General features: G+C 39.2%; 2 protein-coding genes across 8 annotated transcripts in view; one reads left to right on the top strand and one right to left on the bottom strand.

The window, feature by feature from the left end:
* The window catches only part of LOC133542313 (SERTA domain-containing protein 4-like), an 88,288-nt gene extending 82,580 nt beyond the window's left edge, over positions 1–5,708 (top strand). For both annotated transcript variants that reach the window (XM_061886322.1, XM_061886323.1), the window contains one exon: positions 4,487–5,708. The gene's annotated coding sequence lies outside the window, so the exon portion shown is untranslated. The remainder of the gene's footprint in view (positions 1–4,486) is intronic.
* The window catches only part of tedc1 (tubulin epsilon and delta complex 1), a 26,622-nt gene extending 1,082 nt beyond the window's left edge, over positions 1–25,540 (bottom strand). For 2 of the 6 annotated variants that reach the window (XM_061886326.1, XM_061886327.1), the window contains exons 1-7: positions 18,151–18,400; positions 14,388–14,472; positions 13,985–14,187; positions 10,156–10,293; positions 6,395–6,463; positions 4,167–4,253; positions 3,689–3,832 (exon numbers count right to left, since the gene is read on the bottom strand). In XM_061886326.1, the coding sequence (XP_061742310.1) occupies positions 3,689–3,832; positions 4,167–4,253; positions 6,395–6,463; positions 10,156–10,293; positions 13,985–14,187; positions 14,388–14,472; positions 18,151–18,363 (939 nt within the window). In that variant the 5' untranslated portion in view covers positions 18,364–18,400. The other 4 variants (XM_061886331.1, XM_061886330.1, XM_061886328.1 and 1 more) reach the window with 4 other exon arrangements.
* Positions 25,541–25,957: the final 417 nt, after the last annotated feature.

The following is a 25,957-nucleotide window of genomic DNA, read 5'->3' as shown; positions in this document are numbered from 1 at the left end:
GTATATACTTTAAAATATGTATATACATACACATACATATGTGTGTGTACATGTATATATACATATCCATGTATACACATATGTATGTATACACATGTGTTTATACATATGTGTATACATTTGTATGTGTATACATATGTGTACACATGTATGTACAAATGTGTATATACATACACATATATATATACACGTGTATACATATATGTATATACATATGTGTATACACATACGTACATACATACACATGTATACATGTGTATGTATGTGTATGTATATACATACAAATAAATATGTACATAAATATGTATACACATATCTATACATGTGTATGTATATACATAAATATATACACATACACATGTGTATATACATGTGTATGTATATATATATATATACATGTATGTACATATGTATGTATATATATATATACATGTATGTACATATGTATATGTACATATATATATGTCTATACATGTGTATGTATATACATGTATACACATGTATGTATATATATATATACACATGTATACACACATATATATAAACATGTGTATATACATATGTGTATACATACGTATATATATGTTTATATATACACACATGTATACGCATATGTATATAAATATGTATACACATATGTATATACATATGTGTATGTATATACATATGTATGTTTGTACACATGTATATACATATGCGTATACATATTTATATACATATGCATATACATGTGTATATATATGTATGCACATATGTATATATACATATGTATAAACATATATATACGTATGTATACACATATGTATATACAAATGTATATATGCATACACATGTATACACATGTTTATACATATGTATATGCATATGTATATACATATGTATAAACATATACATATGTATATACATATGTATGTATATATACATATGTATATACATATGTATATACATATGTATATGTTTATATATATGTATATACATACACATATATATACATGTGTATGTATGTGTATACACATATGTATATACATTACACATATGTATATACATACACATGTATAAACATATTATGTATATACATAAGTTTATACACACATGTTTATACATATGTATATACATACACATGTATACACACACATATATATACATGTGTATATACATGCGTATACACATATGTATATGCATATGTGTATACGCATGTATATACACATGTATATATATGTAGTGCCCTCCATAATTATTGGCACCCCTGGTTGAGATGTGTTTTTTAGCTTCCAATTATTTTATTTTTTTTCTAAATAATATGGGACCTTAATGGAAAAAAAGAGAAAAATCCAACCTTCAATACAAGTGCATTTATTCAGTGGGGAAAAAATCCCACATAAAGAAATAATTATTTGACATCAAATAATGTGTGTCACAATTATTAGCACCCCTGGTGTTAATATTTTGTACAACCCCCTTTTGCCAACAAAACAGCACCTAATCTTCTCCTATAATGTTTCACAAGATGGGCAAAGACAGAAAGAGGGATTTTCAGCCATTCCTCTTTGCAGAATCTCTCTAAATCATCCAGAGACCTGGGTCCTCTCCTCTGTACTCTCCTTTTCAGCTCACCCCACAGGTTCTCAATGGGGTTGAGGTCAGGGGACTGAGATGGCCATGGGAGGAGCTTGATTTTGTGTCTGGTGAACCATTTCTGTGTAGATTTGGCCATATGTTTAGGGTCATTGTCTTGCTGAAAGACCCAGTGACGACCCAGCTTCAGCTTTCGGGCAGAGGGCAACAGATTTTGATTTAAAATGTCCTGGTATTTCAAAGCATTCATGATGCCATGCACCCTAACAAGGTTCCCAGGGCCTTTGGAAGTGAAACAGCCCCACAGCATCACTGACCCACCCCCATACTTCACAGTGGGTATGAGGTGCTTTTCAGCATGCGCATCTTTCGTGGTACGCCAGACCCACTTAGAGTGTTTGTTGCCAAAAAGCTCAATCTTGGTCTCATCTGACCAAAGCACACGGTCCCAGTTGAAGCCCCAATACCGTTTGGCGAACTCCAGACGCTTGCGTTTATGATTGTGAGTGAGGAAAGGTTTTCTCCGTGCATGCCTCCCAAACAGCTTGTTGGCGTGTAGACAGCGCCTGATGGTTGATTTGGAGACTTTGTGACCCCAGGATGCTACCATTTGTTGTAATTCTGTAACAGTGAGCTTTGGAGATCTTTTGATTTCTCTTACCATCCTCCTCACTGTGCGTGGTGGCAAAATAAACTTGGGTCCTCGTCCAGGCTTATTTACCACTGTTCCAGTTGTTTTGAACTTCTTAATTATTCCTCTCACAGTGGATATGGGCAGCTGCAGTTGAGTGGCAATCTTCTTGTAGCCTCTGCCTGACCTGTGAAGGTCGACGCACATCTGCCTCACTTGTATGCTGTGTTCCTTTGTCTTTCCCATGTTTAAGAGTGGATAAGAGAAATGGCCTCGGTGTCACGTCATATTTATACCCCAGGGAAACAGGAAGTGATGAATTACTAATTAAATGTTCCTACGTACTCTGGTAAACTTTGTAAACTACTGTAGAAATGACAGAAATGCTTCAATTATATTTATTTCCTGGGAATTGTTAAGGGTGCCAATAATTGTGGAACAGGTGATTTAATGAAAAATAATTATTTTTTAGTCAGGGATTTTTTTATTTTCTTACAATTCATTTGAGTTGAAGGCTACATTTTCCTACAATTTTCAGTGTGACAGTATTCTTCTGCAATAAACACTGAATTTATTTTAAGGCTTTTAACACATCTCAACCAGGGGTGCCAATAATTATGGAGGGCACTGTATATACATGTGTATATACATGCGTATATACATATGTATATGCATATGTGTATGTATATGTATATACATACACATATGCATATACATATGTATAAACATATGTTTATACATATGTATATACATATACATATGTATATACATACGTGTACGTATATACACATACATATGTATATATACATGTGTATATGCATATGTATAATATGTCTATACATGTGTATGTATATACATTTGTATGCACATATGTATGTATGTATATACATATACATGTATGTCTATACATACACGTGTGTACACATATGTATGTATATATACATATGTGTATACATATGTATAAACATATGTATATACTTATGTATATATACATACACATATGTATATATACACATGTATATATATGTGTGTGTATACATGTGTGTATATATACATATGCACATACATGTTTGTGTATATATATATATATATATATACACACATATGTGCATACACATACGTGTGTACACATACGTATATACATATACAAATGTATATACATACGTATATGCATATACAAATGTATATATATATATATATGTCTTGATTGGATTATCCAGAGAATAGTGCTCGATACCGTGGTAGAGCGCAATATGTAGGTGTGGGAAAAAATCACAAGACTACTTCATCTCTACAGAACTGTTTCATGAGGGGTTCCCTCAATCGTCAGGAGATCTCCTGATGATCTCCTGACGATTGAGGGAACCCCTCATGAAACATATGTATATATATATATATATATATATATATATATATATACACACACACACACACACACACACACACACACAGACATCAGACTTGTAAGAGCATCAATATCACCTGCACAGTAGTCAGTCTGGCCTGGATGTCCTCCAGCTGCTGTCCACACAGATGACCAGTGTGACACACCCCTGCCCCCCTGCTGGGTGTGCGTGTGCACCTCTCAGCCACAACCTCCGTCACCTGGCAACCCACCACACTGTCCTGCAAAAGCACATGTCAACACACTGTGTGGGAGTGTTCCTCCTTCACTTACCATCCACATGTCAACACACTGTGTGGGGGTGTTCCTCCTTCACTTACCATCCACATGTCAACACACTGTGTGGGGGTGTTCCTCCTTCACTTACCATCCACATGTCAACACACTGTGTGGGGGTGTTCCTCCTTCACTTACCATCCACATGACAACACACTGTGTGGGGGTGTTCCTCCTTCACTTACCATCCACATGTCAACACACTGTGTGGGGGTGTTCCTCCTTCACTTACCATCCACATGTCAACACACTGTGTGGGGGTGTTCCTCCTTTACTTACCATCCACATCCAGAACACAGTCTCCACTTCCCTCCACCTGAGGTACAACTCAAGAAGGTCACACAGCTGCTGCACACCAACACAACTCTGCAAACACACACAGGTTTCCCCAAATTACAACTTACTATATTTTATATAGCTATGCTTGTTAGGCTGGCAAAATTCTGGGAATATTCAAAGTTGGAAACTTTCCATGGGAATAAACATTGAATGCAACAATGTAGATCTTGCAGCATCAATATTAGCTAAAACAACCTGATTTAATGCAAATTCAGTTGAATTTCAACCCAACACTGTGCATTCCTCCATCCTGTGTTCAGATAATTGCAAGCCTGCGACACACTCCAGCAGGACTATTGAGGCCAAGGACTTCATCCAGCCAGCTAAGTCCTGAAGATTGTGTCTGATGTTTGATGACAAAAATACATTTGTATTACAAATGTTTGCATGCATGTCTGCTTATTATGACCACAAAATGTTTATATTTATGTCTGAATACCGTATTTCCTTAAAATTGCCGCCAGGTATATAGTATGGTCCTGCCTAGAATTACTGCCAGGTCAAACTCGTTCCGCAAAATAAATAACGCATGTTTAGGATCACCGCCAATTGAGGATTAACGCCGGGTCAAACTCGTTTCGCAAAATATTATTTTTATTAGCGCATGTTTAGAATTTCCGCCGGGTCAAAACTCGTTTCGCAAAATAATTAGCATATGCCTAGAATTTCCGCTGGTCATACTCCTCACGTCATCATTTTCAAAATGGAGGAAGATGATTTCAATCATTTGAAATCGCATAAAGGGAAGAAGATTAAGAACTATTCAGTAGGATTTAGCTATTGAATATGCTAAAAAGAGCAGTAAGCAGTTATGTTTTATTAATATACCATAGCTGCGTGTGTCAAATATGAGTCATTAAATGACTCCCGCCTCCTGGTGGTAGAGGGCGCTAGTGATCCTTCTTGCGACTACTCTGCTGCAGAAGAAGTGACAACAAGCAGCAAGAGTGAGCTGCGATCTTTAATTTTTTCTTCTCGCTTGCACTTTTAACATGGAGGATTACATAACCGAAATAAAACCGTTTTCTAAACTGGACTTTCAATCGAAGCAGGAGGTAATAAAGGAAGCTTTTCATCGAGACAGAGAGACTTTTAAAACTGAAGAAAGATAAGGAAGACTTCTAGAAACAAGTTATCAATGCTTTTGATCAGAAGTAAAGGTAAGACCATAATAAAGTTTTTTTGATTAAATGTGCTTTTCATGATGGTATCCTTACATCACACTCAAATTTATAAGCGCAGGCTTAAATTTACCGTATGCCTTTGGTAAGTGCCGGAGTGATAAGAGGTTTTAAAATAATTAGCGCATGCTTGCCTTTACCACATGCCTAGACGATGTTTTAAATTAATTGGCGCCCCGGCGGCAATTCAAGGAAATACGGTATGATAGTAGAAAGTACCCCAAATTTCCTGTTCATTTCCATTAATTCCTATGAACGTTGTCCAACTTTGAATAAACAAAAAATGGTCAATATTTCCAAACTTCTTGAGCTTAACTTCCTATGGCAAATTTCCGGAAACTTTCCACCCCTTTGCAACCGTAATGCTGGTGTTGCTAACGCTTGTTCATTCCTTCAAGTAGCAGCAGAGTGGACAAAAAAATAAGTTGCCTCTATATTGAAGATATTATCATCTATAAATGAATTACAACAATTTAATGATGATCCTATTTTTGAGCCCGAACACAAGGAGGAAGAGCAATACGTTTTAGAAGCCGAGTGCTAAACGGATGCATCTTCATTGTGGCCCTGAAGCATCACTCACTATCTGCTGACTCAACTGGTAGTTATTTATTTGCCATTACAGATGCATAGAAAAGCCAAGCATACTGTTGTCGGTGTTCTGGTCTTCCATAAGGATTGTGAATGATGAACAGCACATCTCTTTCACATGTTTGCGTAGTTCCAGTACGACTAATGTGATAACATGGTCAGAATGTAAGAGCGTCACTACACTGACGTAATAGAATCTACGGAAAATGCCCAAGATATGCCGACTGAATTAGTGAAGTTTAGATGATATTTTCACATCCTTTGCGGAGTTTAACATCTGCACCGCTGACAAAGTGTTGGAAAAGTCCAATGAAGAAGATAAGTCATGGAGTCAGCGCTGCAGTTACTAACTAGTGCCTCTGATGAGTGTCAGGAATAAAAAAGTAATGCACACACCTCACTCAGCACCGTGCAGTCTTCACCTGAGGAGGAAGTAAACACAGGAAGTGGACTGCTGGAAAACACCTGAGAAATCCAAAAGAAAAACAACGTTTCATAAATCAATTCAATCAATCAAAGTTTGTTTGTGTCGCTCTTATTTAAAAGTGTCTCAAAGGGCTTCACAAACTAAGAACAACATCCTCTGATGCAAACTATTCCTAAAACCCTCCAAATTTTCCATTTTGGATTGGAAGAAGGCCTGCATCCGAGCCCACGGTCTAACATGACTGACCTACACCAGGAGGTGCTGGCACTTGATCTGATGTCTGTAAATACTGACAGTCAAACATTGGAAGGCACATGAAAATGAAGCCACTTACAAATCTGCCAATCATACTTGTCTGATTTGTTCCCACTGGGGTGGCCTAATCCAACTTCTTACTTATATCCGTCAGTAAACTCACAATAAAAGCACTAAAACACACCGGTGTCGGGAGTTGACATTATTCACCCAAGTAACTTTAGCTTTTAGAGTTCCGGTCGGACAGTTTTTACTTATATCTGTCAGTAAACTCACAATAAAAGTACAAAAACAGACCGGTGTAGTGAGTTGACATTATTCACCCAAGGAACTTTAGTTATTAGAGATTTCCAGATGGACGGGTTTTACTTATATCGGTCAGTAAACTCACCATAAAAGCATTAAAACATACCGGTGTAGTGAGTTTACATTATTCACCCAAGATACTTTAGTTATTAGAGTTCCGGTCAGACTGTTTTTACTTATATCTGTCATTAAACTCACAATAAAAGCACTAAAACATACCGGTATGGTGAGTTTTTTTACCTATTCACCCAAAGAACTTTAGTTATTAGAGTTCCGGTCAGACTGTTTTTACTTATATCTGTCAGTAAACTCACCATAAAAGCATTAAAACATACCGGTGTAGTGAGTTTACATTATTCACCCAAGATACTTTAGTTATTAGAGTTCCGGTCAGACTGTTTTTACTTATATCTGTCATTAAACTCACAATAAAAGCACTAAAACATACCGGTATGGCGAGTTTTTTTACCTATTCACCCAAAGAACTTTAGTTATTAGAGTTCCGGTCAGACTGTTTTTACTTATATCTGTCAGTAAACTCACCATAAAAGCATTAAAACATACCGGTGTAGTGAGTTTACATTATTCACCCAAGATACTTTAGTTATTAGAGTTCCGGTCAGACTGTTTTTACTTATATCTGTCATTAAACTCACAATAAAAGCACTAAAACATACCGGTATGGTGAGTTTTTTTACCTATTCACCCAAAGAACTTTAGTTATTAGAGTTCCGGTCAGACTGTTTTTACTTATATCGGTCAGTAAACTCACCATAAAAGCATTAAAACATACCGGTGTAGTGAGTTTACATTATTCACCCAAGATACTTTAGTTATTAGAGTTCCGGTCAGACTGTTTTTACTTATATCTGTCATTAAACTCACAATAAAAGCACTAAAACATACCGGTATGGTGAGTTTTTTTACCTATTCACCCAAAGAACTTTAGTTATTAGAGTTCCGGTCAGACTGTTTTTACTTATATCTGTCAGTAAACTCACCATAAAAGCATTAAAACATACCGGTGTAGTGAGTTTACATTATTCACCCAAGATACTTTAGTTATTAGAGTTCCGGTCAGACTGTTTTTACTTATATCTGTCATTAAACTCACAATAAAAGCACTAAAACATACCGGTATGGTGAGTTTTTTTACCTATTCACCCAAAGAACTTTAGTTATTAGAGTTCCGGTCAGACTGTTTTTACTTATATCGGTCAGTAAACTCACCATAAAAGCATTAAAACATACCGGTGTAGTGAGTTTACATTATTCACCCAAGATACTTTAGTTATTAGAGTTCCGGTCAGACTGTTTTTACTTATATCTGTCATTAAACTCACAATAAAAGCACTAAAACATACCGGTATGGTGAGTTTTTTTACCTATTCACCCAAAGAACTTTAGTTATTAGAGTTCCGGTCAGACTGTTTTTACTTATATCTGTCAGTAAACTCACCATAAAAGCACTAAAACATACCGGTGTAGTGAGTTTACATTATTCACCCAAGGCACTTTAGCTATTAGAGTTCCGGTTGGACGGTTTTTCACGGGACACATTTCGGGTGTTGTTGTTTCCGGATGAGGAGATGCTGCTTTGTTATTGTCTGAATGTCATTAAAACAGTTAGCTCCATCTTTTGACACTTCTTCCACTCCCGTCCTTGCACGCTACACCGCTACAACAAAGATGACGGGGAGAAGATGCTGTCCAAGTGGAGGCACATAAATAAGAGCGCCCACAAAATGCTGCATCCTGAAGAGACTGTCAGAAAGAGGCTTGAAGATGATGTGTAAAACATCATCTATGCAACTTTTGAGCAAAGAACCACCATTACATGTTATGTAGACCATAAGGAGGTCTTTTACATTTAGTAATAATAATAATAAGACTCCTTTAGTGCGCTCTATAATCTGAAAAACCCTGACTACACCTGCTCATCAGCAGTGCACTTTATAATCCTGTAGACCCTATGGTGCAGAAAATATGGTAATCTGCTTTTATACTTAACTTTTTAGTGATTAATTGCAAACATTAACTAGTTAATGAAATGACATGGTGCCGTCATGTCCACTAAAGAAAAAAAAATATGGGGAAGCGGTACTTTTTAAACAGAGTATAGTTTTTGAGTCATTAGTGGCAGGATAGTACACTAGTACTGGTGTACCTTACAACCCTGCTACTGACATAACATGACAAGAAAAAGTGTGTAGAAATGATAAACATATCAGAGAAGTCCAAAGCCTCTCTGAGCATCACTCTTTCCATCTAATTACTTTTCTATGTGTGCTTGAAGGATATTTTGTTGCAGCAGCCTCCAGCATATTTGGATGTTGTCATGTCAACAAGGTCTCTGTGAGGTTAGAAAAAAATAAAACAAATTGCTTCAATTTGAAACTGAAAATATACTTAGGGCGGGGGTCGGCAACTCACGGCTCTTAAGCGCCGCCCTAGTGGCTCTCTGGAGCTTTTTCAAAAATGTATGAAAAATGTAAAAGAATTAGGTAAAAAAAACATACACTATATTTTAATATAGTTTCTGTAGGAGGACAAACATGACACAAACCTCCATAATTGCTATAAAGCACACAGTTTATATTAAACATGCTTCACTGACTCAAGTATTTGGCAAGGGCCGTTTTGTCCTACTGATTTTGGCGGTCCTTGAACTCACCCTAGTTTGTTTTTTACATGTATAACTTTCTCCGACTTTCTAAGACGTGATTTATGCCACTTCTTTTTCTGTCTCGTTTTGTCCACCAAACTTTTAACGTTGTGCATGAATGCAGAAAGGTGAGTTTTGTTGATGTTATTGACTTGTGCGGAGTGCTAATCAGACTTATTTGGTCACTAATCGATGCTAACATGCTATTTAGGCTAGCTGTATGTACATATTGCATCATTATGCATCATTTGTAGCTATATTTGAGCTCATTTATTTTCTTTTAAGTCCTAATCTCATGACACCATCTGTATGTGCTATGGCTTTTATTTTTTGGGGGCTCCAGACATATTTGTTTTTGTATTTTTGGTCCAATCTGGCTCTTTCAACATTTTAGCTTGCCGACCCCTGACTTAGGGTAATATTTCTCTACGGACACATAGTTTGCTCGGAGAAGCTGGACCCATGGCGGCCCTTGAGATTCCATGAACTGGCAGGTGTACTCACAGCATGCAGCAAGACGGCCTGCTCTTCCCGCATGGACAGCAGCACCTGGCCTTGATGTCTCAGGGAGCCCAGCAGCCAGTGCAGCCTTCTCAGCTCACTACTCTGCACTTCAGGCTGCGGGGAAACCTCAACTTTCACCTATAAAGAACACAGACATGGAGATTTTAAATAAACTCATCCATCCTTCCATCTTCCTTCGCTTATCTGAGATCGGGTCACGGGGGCAGCAACCTAAGCAGAGAAGCCCGGACTTCCCTCTCTCCAGCCACTTCACCTAGCTCCTCCTGGAAGACATAGTCTCCCAAATGTGTCCTGGGTCTTCCCTGTGGCCTCCCACTGGCCAGACTTCCCAGGGAGGCATCCAGGGCTCACCATGAATTGATTAACGTGGACCCCGACTTAAACAAGTTGAAAAACTTATTCGGGTGTTACCATTTAGTGGTCAATTGTACGGAATATGTACTGTACTGTGCAATCTACTAATACAAGTATCAATCAATCAATCAATCAAACCACTTCATATCCCTAACAGATCTTCAGGAGAGCTCCTCCACCCAACGGAGGAAACTCATCTGGTACCCGTGATCTTGTCCTTTCGGTCACAACCCAAAGCTCATGACCATAGGTGAGGATGGGAACGTAGATCAAGCGGTAAATTGAGAGCTTTGCCTTCCGGCTCAGCTCCTTCTTCACCACAACGGATCGATACAGCGTCCGCATTACTGGAGACGCTGCCTGTCGACCTCACCATCCACTCTTCCCTTACTCGTGAACAAGACGAGGTACTGGTAGAGTGGCCGTGCCAGCAACTTGAGGGTGCCAGGTTTGATCCCCACTTCCGCCATCCTTGGGCAAGACACTTTACCCCCCTGCTCCCAGTGCCACCCACACTGCTTTAAATGGAACTTGGCTTTCACTATGTAAAAGTGCTTTGAGTCACTAGAGAAAAGTGCTATATAAATAGAATTCACTTCGCCGGAACTCCTTTACTTGGGGCAAGATGGCCTCACCCGACCCAGAGATGGCACTACACCCTTTTCTGGGCGGGAACTATGAGCCCTGTACAAGGTGATCCAATACATGATTATGCCTTTACAAAATTAATTCATTAGATGAATCTAGACCAGAGCTGGGCAAATATTTGGACTTGGGGGCCACCGAGAGAGAAAAAATGTACATGCGTGTGTGGTGGGGGGCCGGGGGGTGTATGTGTGTATAAATGATATGTAGTGTAAACATGTGCTGTACAGTATGTGTTTGGCTCCCTTTTTTTCAGGAACACATATACCAAAAGTCACAATGTCTGAGTTCTAAAAAGGTAATGACGGACCATTTAAAAAAAAAAAAAAAAAAAAAAATGGAACTTTGCAGTTTTTTACTGAATGGGACACAAAAAATGTACAGAAAAATAAAGAAAGTAGGATTTACAACAAAACACTGAATATTAACAACATATGAACATATTTTACTTCTTCTCCATAGTTGTGTATCTTTTACAATCAAGCAAACAAATACAAAGTGTCATAAACACCCACAATATGATTTATAGTCCTGGTCAAAAGTTTACATACACTTGTAAAGAACATCATGTCCTGTTAGAATAATCATGTGTGTATATTATCACACAACTTTAGTATGCTTAAAGTCTGTTGCTATAGTTATTAGCAATTGTGCTCAAGTTGGACTTTTGAATCCATGCAAGGACGAAACTTCTTGTCTGAAGGTGGGCCTCAGCCGCAGATGTTATCTTTGTTTTAGCCCGCTAACAGCCGAGGACTTCAAGGACCTCAACGCAGATAAGACGACAGCACGCAGACGAAGCAGAGACAAGGCAATCACAAGGCCCCCGTCACGTATTGTGCGTCCTGGACTTGCTTTGCATGACATACGTGACCACTCCTTTTAGAGGCGGCCTCAGTGATGTTGACTGGGGAACCCCTGAATAAATCGAGGGATGCGGGAGCTGTACCGTAGAGCGTAGGGCCAGACTGTGACTAAGTGCGTAGCTCCACGCGTTCTCCTCATGAGCTAAATTGAACTCTGTCTCTGCAGGGTTCCTTGCTTCTTGTCTGATTAATAGATGTCATCAGTGTTTGAACCTGACATGTCATGGCTGTCTTGACTTTACAATACTTTCTACAACTCTTATCTTTTTGTGATGTAGTGATTGGAGCACATATTTGTTGCTCACAAAAAACATTCCTGAAGTTTGCTTCTTTTATGAATTTATTATGGCTCTACTGAAAATGTGAGGGTCAAAAGTATACATACAGCAATGTTCATATTTTTTTACATGTCCCTTGGCAAGTTTCACTGCAATAAGGCGCTTTTGGTAGCCATCCACAAGCTTCTGCTGACATTTTTCACCACAAAATTGCTGCAGTTCAGCTAAATGTGTTGCTTTCCTGACATGGACTTGTTTCTTCAGCATTGTCCACACCTTTAAGTCAGGACTTTGGGAACTTTCCTCCAGAAGGTCTTATCTTTGTTCATGTGATGTCAAATAAAACAAAAACTGAGCTGTTTGGCCACAATACCCAGCAATATGTTTGGAGGGGAAAATCCCAGGAACACCACAACTATCGTCAAGCATGGTGGTGGTAGTACTATGCTCTGGGCCTGTTTTGCTGCCAATGGTACTGCTGCTTTACAGGCAGTAAATGCGACAATGAAAAAGGAGGATTAGCTCCAGATTCTTCAAGACAAGCTAAGGAGGTTGGGTCTTGGGCAGAGTTGGGTGTTCCGAATGTGCCCACCCCCAAACACACCTCAAAAGTGGTAAAGGAAGGCTAGAATGAAGGTTTTAGAATGGCCTTCCCAAAGTCCTGAATTTTAAAGGTGTGGACAATGCTGAAGAAACAAGTCCATGTCAGAAAAGCAACACATTTAGCTGAACTGCAGCAATTTTGTGGTGAAAAATGTCAGTAGAAGCTTGTGGATGGCTACCAAAAGCACCTTATTGCAGTGAAACTTGCCAAGGGACATGTAAGCAAATATGAACATTGCTGTATGTATACTTTTGATTGCTCACATTTTCAGTAGAGCCGTAATAAATTCATAAAAGAAGCAAACTTCATGAATGTTTTTTGTGAGCAACAAGTATGTGCTCCAATCACTACATCACAAAAAATAAGAGTTGTAGAAATGATTGGAGACTCCAGACATCCATGACATGATGTTGTTTACACGTGTACGTACACTTTTGACCAGGATTGTATTATCACGTAAAGATGTACTTCCACATGTGTTTATGTCACATGTGTTTAGGGCTGGCTGCTCTGGAAACAAGCCCCGCCCACTCTGTTTTGTTCCCGCTGTGACCTAGACTACCGTAGTAACACCTTGAACACTCAAAAGTGCAGATTTACACCATTGAAATACTTTCTATAGTTCAAGACTTACGGTTATTTAAAAACAGCACATCATAATGGCAAATACACTTCATGTTAAAGGTCTAAAAAAATAATGTAGAAAGTCCAGCAGGCCGGGTTGATTATCCTAACCTTTTGCCCAGGTCTGATCTAGACCCTGCTCCTGAGTTATATTGACTTTGACTTATTCCAAAACCATCTAGGATTATTTTATTTTATATCTATAAATAAATACTTTTTTCCACTTGTGTTTACAGTTTGGGGTTGTAGTTAGTAACAGGGGTGTGTCCATAGTATCAGTACCAAGAGTAGTCTCAGTATCAGATTAAACTGGAACTGGAAGAGGTGCCAGGAGACCGGAAAGTCCAGGCTTGTCCACCAAGACGGTGCATGTATGGACCCTCACTGTTACCGGGGTGTGGAGTGAACCTTGAAAGCAAAGCCCTGGTCTGACTTACCACAGGAGTAGGTGTGATTAGGGTTTGGTCCAGTTCTTGTACTCGCTGAGTCAAAAGCTTCTCCAGGGTTCCAGAGGCCAGCTGCCAGCCAAGAGCCAGGAGAAGTTCCCTGGTGGAAACACCTTCCTCCTCTCTCAACATCCAGCCAGCATAGTACCCACTCTGCCACAGCCCCGCACTCACTGCTGCCCTGCACTCACACGCTACACACACACACACACACACACACACACAGACACACAGACACACAGACACACAGACACACACACACACACACACACACACACACACACACACACACACACACACACACACACACACACACACACACACACACGATAAAATAAATTCAGCTGCAGTGCCCTCCATTTAAACAATAAAAACATTGCAAGTTACAACTGACCATTTTGCAGGTGTGTGCTGCTGCCAGAGGATGATGATGTTTGCTTTGTCTGAATGTCGGCTAGAAGTTGCCACAACTGGTCCTCCTGAAAAACAATAAGAATTAAAGACATCCGATAACATCGGACTGCAGATATAATCGGCTGATAAATGCTTTAAGATGTAATATCGGTATCTGTTTCAAAAAGTAAAATGTATGACTTTTTAAAAACGCGGCTGTATGGAGTGGAACACGGACATAAGGAACAGTTCAGTCTCCCAGTCATACTTGTCAAACCTCCCCATTTTCCCGGGAGACTCCCCAATTTTAGTGGCCCTCCCGAAAATCTCCCGGGGCAACCATTCTCCTGAATTACTCCCGATTCTCACCCAGACAACAATATTACGTGGTGGCCCAATCACATCATATGTACGGCTTTTCACGCACACAAGTGAATGCAAGGCATACTTGGTCAACAGTCACACTGAGGGTGGCCGTATAAACAACTTTAACACTGTTACAAATATGCGCCACACTGTGAACCCACACAAAACAAGAATGACAAATCCATTTCGGGAGAACATCCGCACCGTAACACAACAGAACAAATACCCGGAACCCCTTGCAGCACTAACTCTTCCGGGACACTACAATATACACCCACCTACCCCAACCCCGCCCACCTCAGGGAGAGCATGTCCCAAATTCCAAGCTGTTGTTTTGAGGCATGTTTAAAAAAATAATGCACTTTGTGACTTCAATAATAAATATGGCAGTGCCATGTTGGCATTTTTTTACCATAACTTGAGTTGATTTATGTTGGAAAACCTTGTTACATTGTTTAATGCATCCAGCGGAGCATCACAACAAAATGAGGCATAATAATGTGTTCATTAGTATCGGTTGATATCGGAATCGGTAATTAAGAGTTGGACAATTTCGGAATATCTGCAAAAAAGCCTTTATCAGACATCTGTAGTCATAATCAACAAATTCAAATGTTAAAAAACAAACAAACACGTATTTTATGTCGGAAAATGTGTCGCACGTACGTCCCTCAGGTTATGTTCTAACATCATGTGGATTACAGTACAGACTTGGCCTCGTACAAAACTTGCGAGTTTGGATTGATTTTATTTATTACAAAAAAAGTTAGGGGATAGATATTGTGGGGAGGCGAGGGCGGGGCAGGGCACGCTGCAGCCCTGCCCAAGATGGCGGCAAGGAGGCGGAGAATGCGGCGGAGCGGAGAGGCGGGGTGTGCCGGGAGCGACGCCGCCGCAGGCTACCCCATTTTTAAAATGATGACAGGGGACCCTGGCCCGCTAGTAATACTAAGCATGCGCTAATGATTTTGTGAAGCGAGTTTGACCCAGCAGTAATTCAAGGCAGGCAATTCAAGGAACTACGGTAATCATATTATTTCTTCAAATTAGAAATGACTGTTTTTTCCTCTTCTCTAGGATTATATTCCCAGTTTTGATCTGGGAAGTCTGCTCATTTATAGCATAGAAATAAATTCTATTACTGTTAAGCAAACTATGAATAATAAAACATGTGTCCTTTATCATAACTACACGTACGACAAAAAGTGAGTGACAATGAGTGGTACTCAGTGAGGTAAGATGAATGACAGTTCATTGCTCCTGACTAATGCATTGTCCTGAGTGGAGTGGATCACCACTCCAAGATGGCGGCCCTGCGTCTCGCCAGCGCCAATAGGCAGTAGCGCTCCATGCTGTGTACTCTTAGAAGAATAGAATGAACTTTATTGTCATTATATTTGCATATAACGAGATTAAAGACTCCAATTTAAGGTGCGGTAGTGGGAACAAATATGGGGTGAAATAAATGACATAAGAGGTAATAAAGGAAAAACTAACAATTGAAATAAACAGACTACTATCCAATAAAAATAATAAGCAATTCTGTACAATATACAAAACACTACAGAAGTACAAAATACAAATACTGTTCAATATACAGAGCAAGACAAGAGTACCGAAGTAATAAATAATCAGTGACGGACGTATTGCGCTCGAAGGGTAGTATTGCACAGTAGGGTATTAGGGCATTATATTGTATAGGGGTGAATTATTATTATTATAAGTTAGAGTTCAACATGGTGACAGCTCTGGGAAAGAAGCTGTCTCTGAGCCTGTTTGTTCCGGCTCTGATGCACCCGTAGCGCCTGCCTGATGGTAGCAAGTCGAACAGGTGGAAGCCAGGTTGTGTGCTGTCTTTGGTAATGTTTTTTGCTCTGTTGAGGCAACGGGAGTTGTGTAAGTCCTTCAGGGAGGGCAGGGGACAGCCGAACATGTCTATAGAATTTCACCCGACACCGGATGTGACATCGGGTGAATACAAACTTTTATTTTTTAATATATGTCCACTGTTAAATTTATTGGGCATATGTTACTTTATTAACCTAAACTATTTGAACAGTGAAGTCATAATTACCAAATTTAAGTGCAAATGTACAAAAGTGTTCGAGTAATAAGTGTCATCAGAAATTCCATATTTACATTTGTTTCAAAGGCAGACATCATAATAATAATTCATGGTTGTCAAGCAAAGCATTTATGGAACCTGTTAAATGTATTTAAGTATCTGTTCCATACTGTGTAGTGTAAGTACCCACCTAAAATAGTATTTTAAAGGCCTACTGAAAGCCACTACTAGCCACCACACAGTCTGATAGTTTATATATCAATGATGAAATATTAACATTGCAACACATGCCAATACCGCCTTTTTACTAAATTGCAATTTTAAATTTCCCGCAAAGTATCCTGTTGAAAACGTCGCGGAATGATGACACATGCTTGTGACGTCACCGGTGGTAGCGAACATTTTATCCCAGCACAACTCACGGCTAAAAGTCGTCTATTTTTATCGCATAATTACACAGTATTCTGGACATGTGTTGCTGAATCTTTTGCAATTTGTTCAATTAATAATGGAGACGTCAAAGAAGAATGGTGTTGGAGGAAAGCGGTGGATTGCAGCTGCCTTTAGCAGCCGAAACACAGCCGGTGTTTCTTTGTTTGTTGTGAAGCTTTAATATGGAACAGAGCGGTCAAGTGAACATGTTTCTCTACCACATGTCAACCGGCAGGTTTCGGTGAGAAAATTGTGGCAATAAGTCAGCTTGTGTCGTTATCCTGCAGCTGTCAAAGAGGCAGCTGCTACTTTCTTGGCTCCTCCATGGCTTCACTCAGAGACACTGGCGGTCACCACACCCCTCCGAAATTCAGGTATGACTACATAATCTCACCAAAACACTAGTAACACATTAAGCAGATAAGGGATTTTCCAGAATTATCCTAGTAAATGTGTCTAATAACATCTGAATCACTCCCACTGCCCTCACCTCACGTCACTTTCTCGGTCCGAATCGCTCTCGCTGCTGGTGGCCATGATTGTAAACAATGTTCAGATGTGACGTCACGCGCACATCGTCTGCTACTTCCGGTACAGGCAAGGCTTTTTAATTAGCGACCAAAAGCTGCGACCTTTATCGTGGATGTTCTCTACTAAATCCTTTCAGCAAAAATATGGCAATATCGCAAAATGACCATGTCTGACACATAGAAAGGACCTGCTATCCCCGTTTGATAAAGAAAATCTCATTTCAGTAGGCCTTTAATGCAGCGTACTGTGCCGTTTAGTAACTTCCTGTCCGACATGAACACTTCCGGACACGTGATTGTCGCTGGAAACCATTCAAACTGGAGAATACAAGAAACTACTACAATAATAACTTTCTAAATGAGTAACTTACCACATGAACTTGGCCAAACTTGGCCCGCCTAAATGTCTCCGGCGCGGGCACGTGTTGAAGTCCGAGGGCCGCCAATAACTTACACAGCAGTTTAATCACCTGCTTGACTTCCACACTGCCAGTCCGCTCACTACTAGTACTACTAGTACTAGTAGTACTACTCACGCTCTTCTTGCTGCTACCATGCATTTCTAGCCAGCCTTTTTCATTCATTCCTAAAAAAAAATCAAAGATACGAAATAAACTCAAACTTAACTGTGCGACGATGTTGCTCTTCTTCTTGAGGTTTCCGGCAGGCAAGACACATTTACAGTGTGCTGCTGCTGCCCCCTTCTGGTGCTTGGTGGTGTTACGTCATCACCTCAGACCTGGAATGCAGTTTTATGAATTCGATTGGAATTTTTGGAATTTTTATTAGAAAATTGCACCAGTGACGTGCGGTGAACTAAACACCAGGTGAGGCAAAGATACTTTTTTATTTATTTTTTTACTTAAATTCATATGTGCAGCTGTAGTCATTGTTGATTTAGGTTGCACATTAAAGGCCAACTGAAAGGAGATGTTCTTATTCAGACAAGCCTCCTCTCTTCCGGTTTTTAAATCTCTCTTGAAAACATACTTTTATTCCTTGGCTTTTAACACTAAGTGATATCCATCCTGCAATGGCGCCCCATTATACCTGTTTTTATGTTTTATTTATTTATTTGTTATCATGTTCTGTTTGTGTTGTGTTGTTTGCTCGGTCTTCGTATTATCTTTTAACCTGTCCATTGTACAGCACTTTGGCTACCCCTGTGGTAAATTTTAAATGTCCTTTATAAATAAAGTTGATTTCATTTGATTAATTCAAATGGGGATAACAGGTCCATTCTATGTGTCATACTTGATCATTTCACGATATTGCCATATTTTTGCTGAAAGTATTTAATAGAGAACATCCACGATAAAGTTCACAACTTTTGCTCGCTAACAAAAAAGCCCTGCCTGTACCGGAAGTAGCAGACGATGTGCACGTGACGTCACAGGTTGTGGAGCTCCTCACATCCTCATATTGTTTACAATCATGGCCACCAGTAGCAAGAGCTATTCAGACCGAGAAAGCCACAATTTCCCCATTAATTTGAGCGAGGATGAAAAATGTGTGGATGAGGAAAGTTAGAGTGAAGCACACACAAAAAAAAAGGTGACGGCTCCAGGCGACAGCAGTGTGAGCGTTTCAGATGTAATTAGACACATTCACTAGGATAATTCCGGAAAATCCCTTATTTACTTAGTGTTTTAATAGTGTTTTAGTGAGATTGTAAAGTCATACCTGAAAGTCGGAGGGCTGCGGTGAACACCGGTGTCTCTCAGAGAAGCCGAGGAGCCAAGATCACAGCTGCAGGATGAGGATGCATAATCCACTGAAGTCTCCGGTAAGAGCTGACTCAATATCAACATTTTCCCATCCAAAAATTTGCTGGTTGACGTAGAGAAACATGTTTGCTGGACCGCTCTGTATTAAAGCTTCACAACAAATAAAGAAACTCCGGCTGTGTTTCGGTGCTAAAGGCAGCGGCGATACGCCGCTTTCCACCAACAGGATTCTTCTTTATAGTCTCCATTATTAATTGAGCAAAATGCAAAAGATTGAACAACACAGATGTCCAAAATACTGTGTAATTATGCGATGAAAAGAGACGACTTTTAGCCATAAGTGGTGCTGGACTAGTATGTCCGCTACAACCAATAACGTCACAAACACGCGTCATCATTCTGCTACGTTTTCAACAAAAAAACTTTGCAGGAAATTTAAAATTGTAATTTAGTAAACTAAAAAGGCCGTATTGGCATGTGTTGCAATGTTAATATTTCATCATTGATATATAAACTATCAGACTGTGGGTTTCAGTAGGCCTTTAAAGTAAAGGGAAAAAAAGGGAGTTATTCACTTTCATAAAATTATGACATGATAAATGGCTCCAAAAACTATTTGATTAAGTTGTTATTAAATACTTTTTGGTCCCATTTGCTTTGAACAAAATAAATCAAGTATTGTGAGTGTATCTTACCTTTCTGTATTTGTATGTGAAGCAGCAATAGCTATCCTGCATGAAAACGTACTTTGTATGACCACATTCATTTTGTCTTAAAGTCCAGTTTAGAGAAGTATTTCATCTTGGATACAGTATATAATCCTCCATATTGGCAGAAACATTCATTTCATTCCAAGAAATTAAACAATATTTTTGCATCCGACAAAAAACACCCACGAACGCTGGCTTACTCTAATAAAAATGCCAGGTTTGTTATAAATACAATTAAAAGATTGACGCAGAGACCTGTGTCTGCTAGCCTGAGCGCCCCCACTTCTCCCGGTGTGGCGAGTCAGAGTACTGCTGAGGCATTCAACTGCAAGTTGACAATATATCGCCCTCTACCTACAAGCATGCGCCCCCTCGCAAGCACACCCCCAATAGTGAAGTGTGAAGTGAAATATATTTATATAGCGCTTTTCTCTAGTGACTCAAAGCGCTTTACATAGTGAAACCCAATATCTAAGTTACATTTTAAACCAGTGTAGGTGGCACTGGGAGCAGGTGGGTAAAGTGTCTTGCCCAAGGACACAACGGCAGTAACTAGGATGGCAGAAACGGGAATCGAATCTGCAACCCTCAAGTTGCTGGCACGGCCACTCTACCAACCGAGCTATGCCGCCCCGTGTTTAGCCGTGGAGGCACCGCCTGTGTCTGCCTCACTTCTCATCTACTGCATTGTTTTGATCAGGAAACATGGAATTTCCGCGATTTTGACCATGAAAAAATCATCAAAATATACAGGAACCGCGCCAAGATCACATGAAAGCATGAACCAAAAGAGAAATATTAAAACTTATTTTATTTTATTACTTCGTTTTGGAACATCTCATGGTTAAGCTACCTGGTGGCAGGTGAGGCACTGCCTCCTTGCTTCCCCTGACAACACGTCACTGGATTGCACAGTACAGTACATATTCCGTACAATTGACCACTAAAAGGTAACACCTGATTAAGTTTTTCAACTTGTTTAAGTCGGGGTCCACCATGGTAAAAGATAATGGTAATAGAAGATACTTTAAACCTGCCTTTCTTCCCCGCGGAGGTAAGTATTTAGAAAATTGTCTTTATTTACTGTTTTTTAATTTATATTTTCATGAATTATCCTCCAAAAGTAACAGCAGCCCAAAAATGTAACACAGAGGAAAAACAAAACAAATAACACCACACAAAACAAAACAATTCCCCCACCCTACTAGTTGCAAAATAGTTGTATTGGTAAATATGTGGTGTCTAACGTTGGATCCACGTGCTTGGGAAATGACCACATTTCAATGTCAAACCATGACATTGAATAAACGTTGAAAAGCACGTTGTTTCAACGTTGTATTTTTTTATAAAATATTGGTTGGAAAATTAACAAATCTCAAAGTCAAATCAACGTCAGAACCCAACATTGATTAAAGGTAGTCAAAAAGCATGTTTTCACGTTGTATTTGTGTTGTACAATATTAGTTGGAAAATGACCACATTTCAATGTCAAATCAGCATCCCAACCTGACATTGAATAAACGTCAAAAAGAATGTTGTTTCAATGTTCTTTTGTTGTTATAAAATATTAGTTGGACAATGACCAAATTCCAATATAAAATCAACATCAGAACCTGACATTGAATAAACTTCAAAAAGCATGTTTTAACGTTGTATTTGTGTTATAGAATATTAGTTGGAAAATGACCACATTTCAATGTCAAATCAACGTCAGAACCCAACATTGATTAAACATAGTCAAAAATCATGTTTTTTCAACGTTGTATTTGTGTTGTAGAATATTGGTTGGGAAATGACCAAATTTCAATGTCAAATCAACGTCACAACCTGACATTGAATAAACGTCAAAAAGCATGTTGTTTCAATGTTCTATTGTTGTTATAAAATATTAGTTGTGAAATGACCAAATTTCAATGTCAAATCAACGTCACAACCTAACATAGATTAAACGTTGTCAAAAAGCATGTTGTTTCAATGTTGTATTTGTGTTGTACGATATTAGTTGGAAAATAACCAAATTTCAATGTCAAATCAACGTCAGAACCCAACATTGATTAAACGTCGTCAAAAAGCATGTTTTAACATTGAATTTGTGTTGTAGAATATTAGTTGGAAAATGACCACATTTCAATGTCAAATCAGCATCCCAACCTGACATTGAATAAACGTCGAAAAACATGTTGTTTCAATGTTCTATTTTTGTTATAAAATATGGGTTGGAAAATGACCAAATTTCAACGGTCTCATCAATGTCAGAACTCAACATTGATTAAACGTCAAAAATCATGTTTTTTCAACGATGTATTTGTGTTGTAGAATATTGGTTGGGAGATGATCAAATTTCAATGTCAAATCAACGTCACAACCTGACATTAAATAAATGTCAAGAATCATGTTGTTTCAACCTTGTATTTGTGTTGTAGAATATTGGTTGGAAAATGACCAAATTTCAATGTCAAATCAACGTCACAACCTGACATTGAAAACGTCATTAAAAAGCATATTTTAATGTATTTGGGTTGTAGAATATTGGTTGGGAAATGACCACATTTCTGTCCGATACCAAGTCGATACAGTATTTAATCTTGCGTGGATTTAAAGGTTGCTAGTTCTGCTGCATTACATTCTCAAAGCCTCTCAGCCGTCTTCGTCTTCATCCCCGACTTGTTTGATGACCGGGGTGCCTGGACAGACCAGAACCAGACAGCAGCCATCATTTCTGTCAGAATATTTGGATCTAAGTTATCACAAAACTTTATGTGTTGCAATAACTTCCCAGCGAGAAGACAAAAGCTGTCTTTGATCCTACCAAGCAAAAAGGCTTGTATAACTCCACTGTGTAGGATGGGAAGCAACATGAAGGTGTTCTGTTTCTTTCATGTATTGTTATCATGTTTGATACTTAGCATTAGTTTTGGATGATACCACACATTTAGTTATGGCTCCGATACCAAATAGTTACAGGATCATACATTGGTCATATTCAAAGTCCTCATGTGTCCAGCGACGTATTTACTGACTTTATACTGCTTGTAACTTCCGGGAGGAATGTCGTAGAGACATGAAACAAAAACCTCAATGTAGGTCTCACTTAGACCTACATTTCATTCTTTGACATCCTTCATCAAAAATCAACAGGAAGTGGGCAATTACCCCTTCAAAACAAAAGTTTTGTAAAAACACGTCACCTTTTTTCAAACATTATGTCCTCTGAGCGCGTTTGTTGTGTCGGCTTCAAACTACCACAGGAGAGAGATTGAACCCTTCTGATTAAAAGTTGAGGAAAGAGTTTTAATAACTGCTCCGGTTTTGATTTTACGAGCTTTTGTCACACCTATGGATCATGTTTTGTTTTGTCATGTTATTTTTTTTTATTTCGGACATTCAGTCACGTTTTGCACTTCCTGGTTTTGTTTGTTTCCATGCCTTTGATTGATTGATTGATACTTTTATTAGTAGATTGCACAGTACAGTACACATTCCGTACAATTGACCACTAAATGGTAACACCCGAATAAGTTTTTCAACTTGTTTAAGTCGGGGTCCACGTTAATCAATTCATGCCAACGTATTAGTTCCCACCTTGTCACGCCCCTGCCCTCAGTCCCGCACCTGTTCCTGATTATCACAGCCAGTATTTAAGTAATTTTCTTTCTGTTCATCATTCTGGGAACTTCTCACACTCACACTCACCCTACCCATGCTGTTCAAACCTTCACGTCCTCGTCCACAGTTCCATGCCGTGTACGTTTTTGTATTTATGCCATTGTGCTAGTTTTGTTTTGTTTGTATATAGTCATGCCATTGTGCTGTTTTGTTTTAAGTAAAGTATAGATTTTTATCCGCCACAGAGCGCGTCCTTGGTTTGCCTTTTTGTAGTTTGTTTATTTAATAAATATCATGTACTTACATTCATGCCTGACTAGTCCCACATCATCCTTGCATCGAGGAAGCACAAACATCCACAGTCCTTGCTTGACAGCTTTCAAAGAACTGCTGCGCTGATGCTGCTGCGCAGCTGCCGTCTTAAGATGGCCGCTTAAAAGCAGGAAGCACCAGCGTGACCACACAATGCACAAAACATGTGTTTTTATAAAAGGAAACAAGATTTTGTGACGATAAAAAAATATCGATGTAATCACAGTAGTATCAACTAGATACGCTCTTGTGTCATGATCCGTGGCCCGCATTATGTTTTGTCATTTTCTGTCATTTTTGGACTCCCTTAGTTCCTGTTTTGAGCACCTCTGGGTTTGTTTTGGTTTCTATGTGATTTAATTAGGTTCACCTGCCTCTGGTTAGTGATCGGCACGCTCACCTGCATTCTACCACTAATCAAATAACTTTTTATTCACCTTGCTCGCCACGCTCAGTCTGGCTTCTTTGTTTTCTTGACTTACGATTCCTGTGCTAGGTTTTTTTGCCTTAGCTTCCGCCTGCAATCGGCACACATCGCTTTTGTTTGTTTCCCGCATGTTGTACTGCGTATGAGTCATGGATTAAATCATGTTCCTACCTCACGCTGTCGTCCGGAGTTGTCCGTCTGCAATCTGGGAAGAACGACCCCGCAGCAAGCTGCGACCCCCCCCGGTCGTGACATCTTGTACTTGGTATCATTACAGTGGATGTCAGTTGTAGGTCCACCCAAAGCATTTGTTTACATTGTGACGCCGGTGAGCACTTGTATCCTCCTACGGTGTGTAGTGAAGCATGTTTAGCTATTACTCGTCCTCCAGTGATAATGGTACTTGTAAGAAACTTACTTTATTTGTCGCTATGGAGACAAGGATTAGTGATTTACAAGTAGCTAAAACACTGCCAACTGCGGACGGATGTTAGCTGCTAGCTCGCTTGTCATGTCTTAAAGCAGCTCTTCATTCAGTTTTATAACTTCACCGTTATCTTTAATTTTCAAGCCAAAATGCGTCCATTCTCCCTTTTCTGTCCACACACTGTGTCTGCTTGTAAGCACTCTGTGTGTGTGCGCTGCCCAACATGCTCCTCTGCTCGTAAAACCAGCATATCACGGGAACCGGTACTTTTTAGAGGGGGTATAGTACCGAATATGATTCATTAGTATGGCAAAGTAAATGACAAACGTTCTGTCCGTGAGCTGGTGTCTCAGTTGGTGCCCGGACATATTCCAGTTACATAGCACAACATAATGATAGTAAATTCCTACCATCCAGTTTTTTCAGACCGGGTAACCTTTTGGTAGCTTCGTCCACCCACGTTCCTTCAGCGGTGTTCTTCTCTTCCAGAGGATTCCCCACAAACAACAGGTCTACCAGACATGGCAGGTCAGCCAGCTTGGAGAACTCTCCTGCAAAACAGCAGTTTTTACATGAAATGTTGTCAGGAAGTGTGAAAAAAACAAACTGTGCAGTAGGCTGGACGACTGATCCAAACCGTGTTAGTATCGGATCAATACTAACATGATTCATATTTTCAGTTCTCTCTTCTTGTTGTGTTGTTAATATTGTTACATATATTCATCGTTTATATTGTTGACAAACTCAGTATAGTAAATATGTTTGTTTGCCTCAAACCGTTATCATGTGTATTATTTTGATTAAAATCCACAAATAAATAGAAAAGAACAAAATAATTGATCTTGAAATCATTGAAGATCGACATGAGCATGAGCGATACTGGCCCTATACTGTATCTACTCGGTATGGGATCAATAGCATCATGGCAGTATTGCCCATGATCTGTTTTTTATTTTTTAATACATTTGC

Source organism: Nerophis ophidion, linkage group LG24 (assembly GCF_033978795.1).
Source record: "Nerophis ophidion isolate RoL-2023_Sa linkage group LG24, RoL_Noph_v1.0, whole genome shotgun sequence".
Lineage (NCBI taxonomy): Eukaryota > Metazoa > Chordata > Actinopteri > Syngnathiformes > Syngnathidae > Nerophis > Nerophis ophidion.
This window is presented reverse-complemented; position numbering and strand designations above follow the sequence as displayed.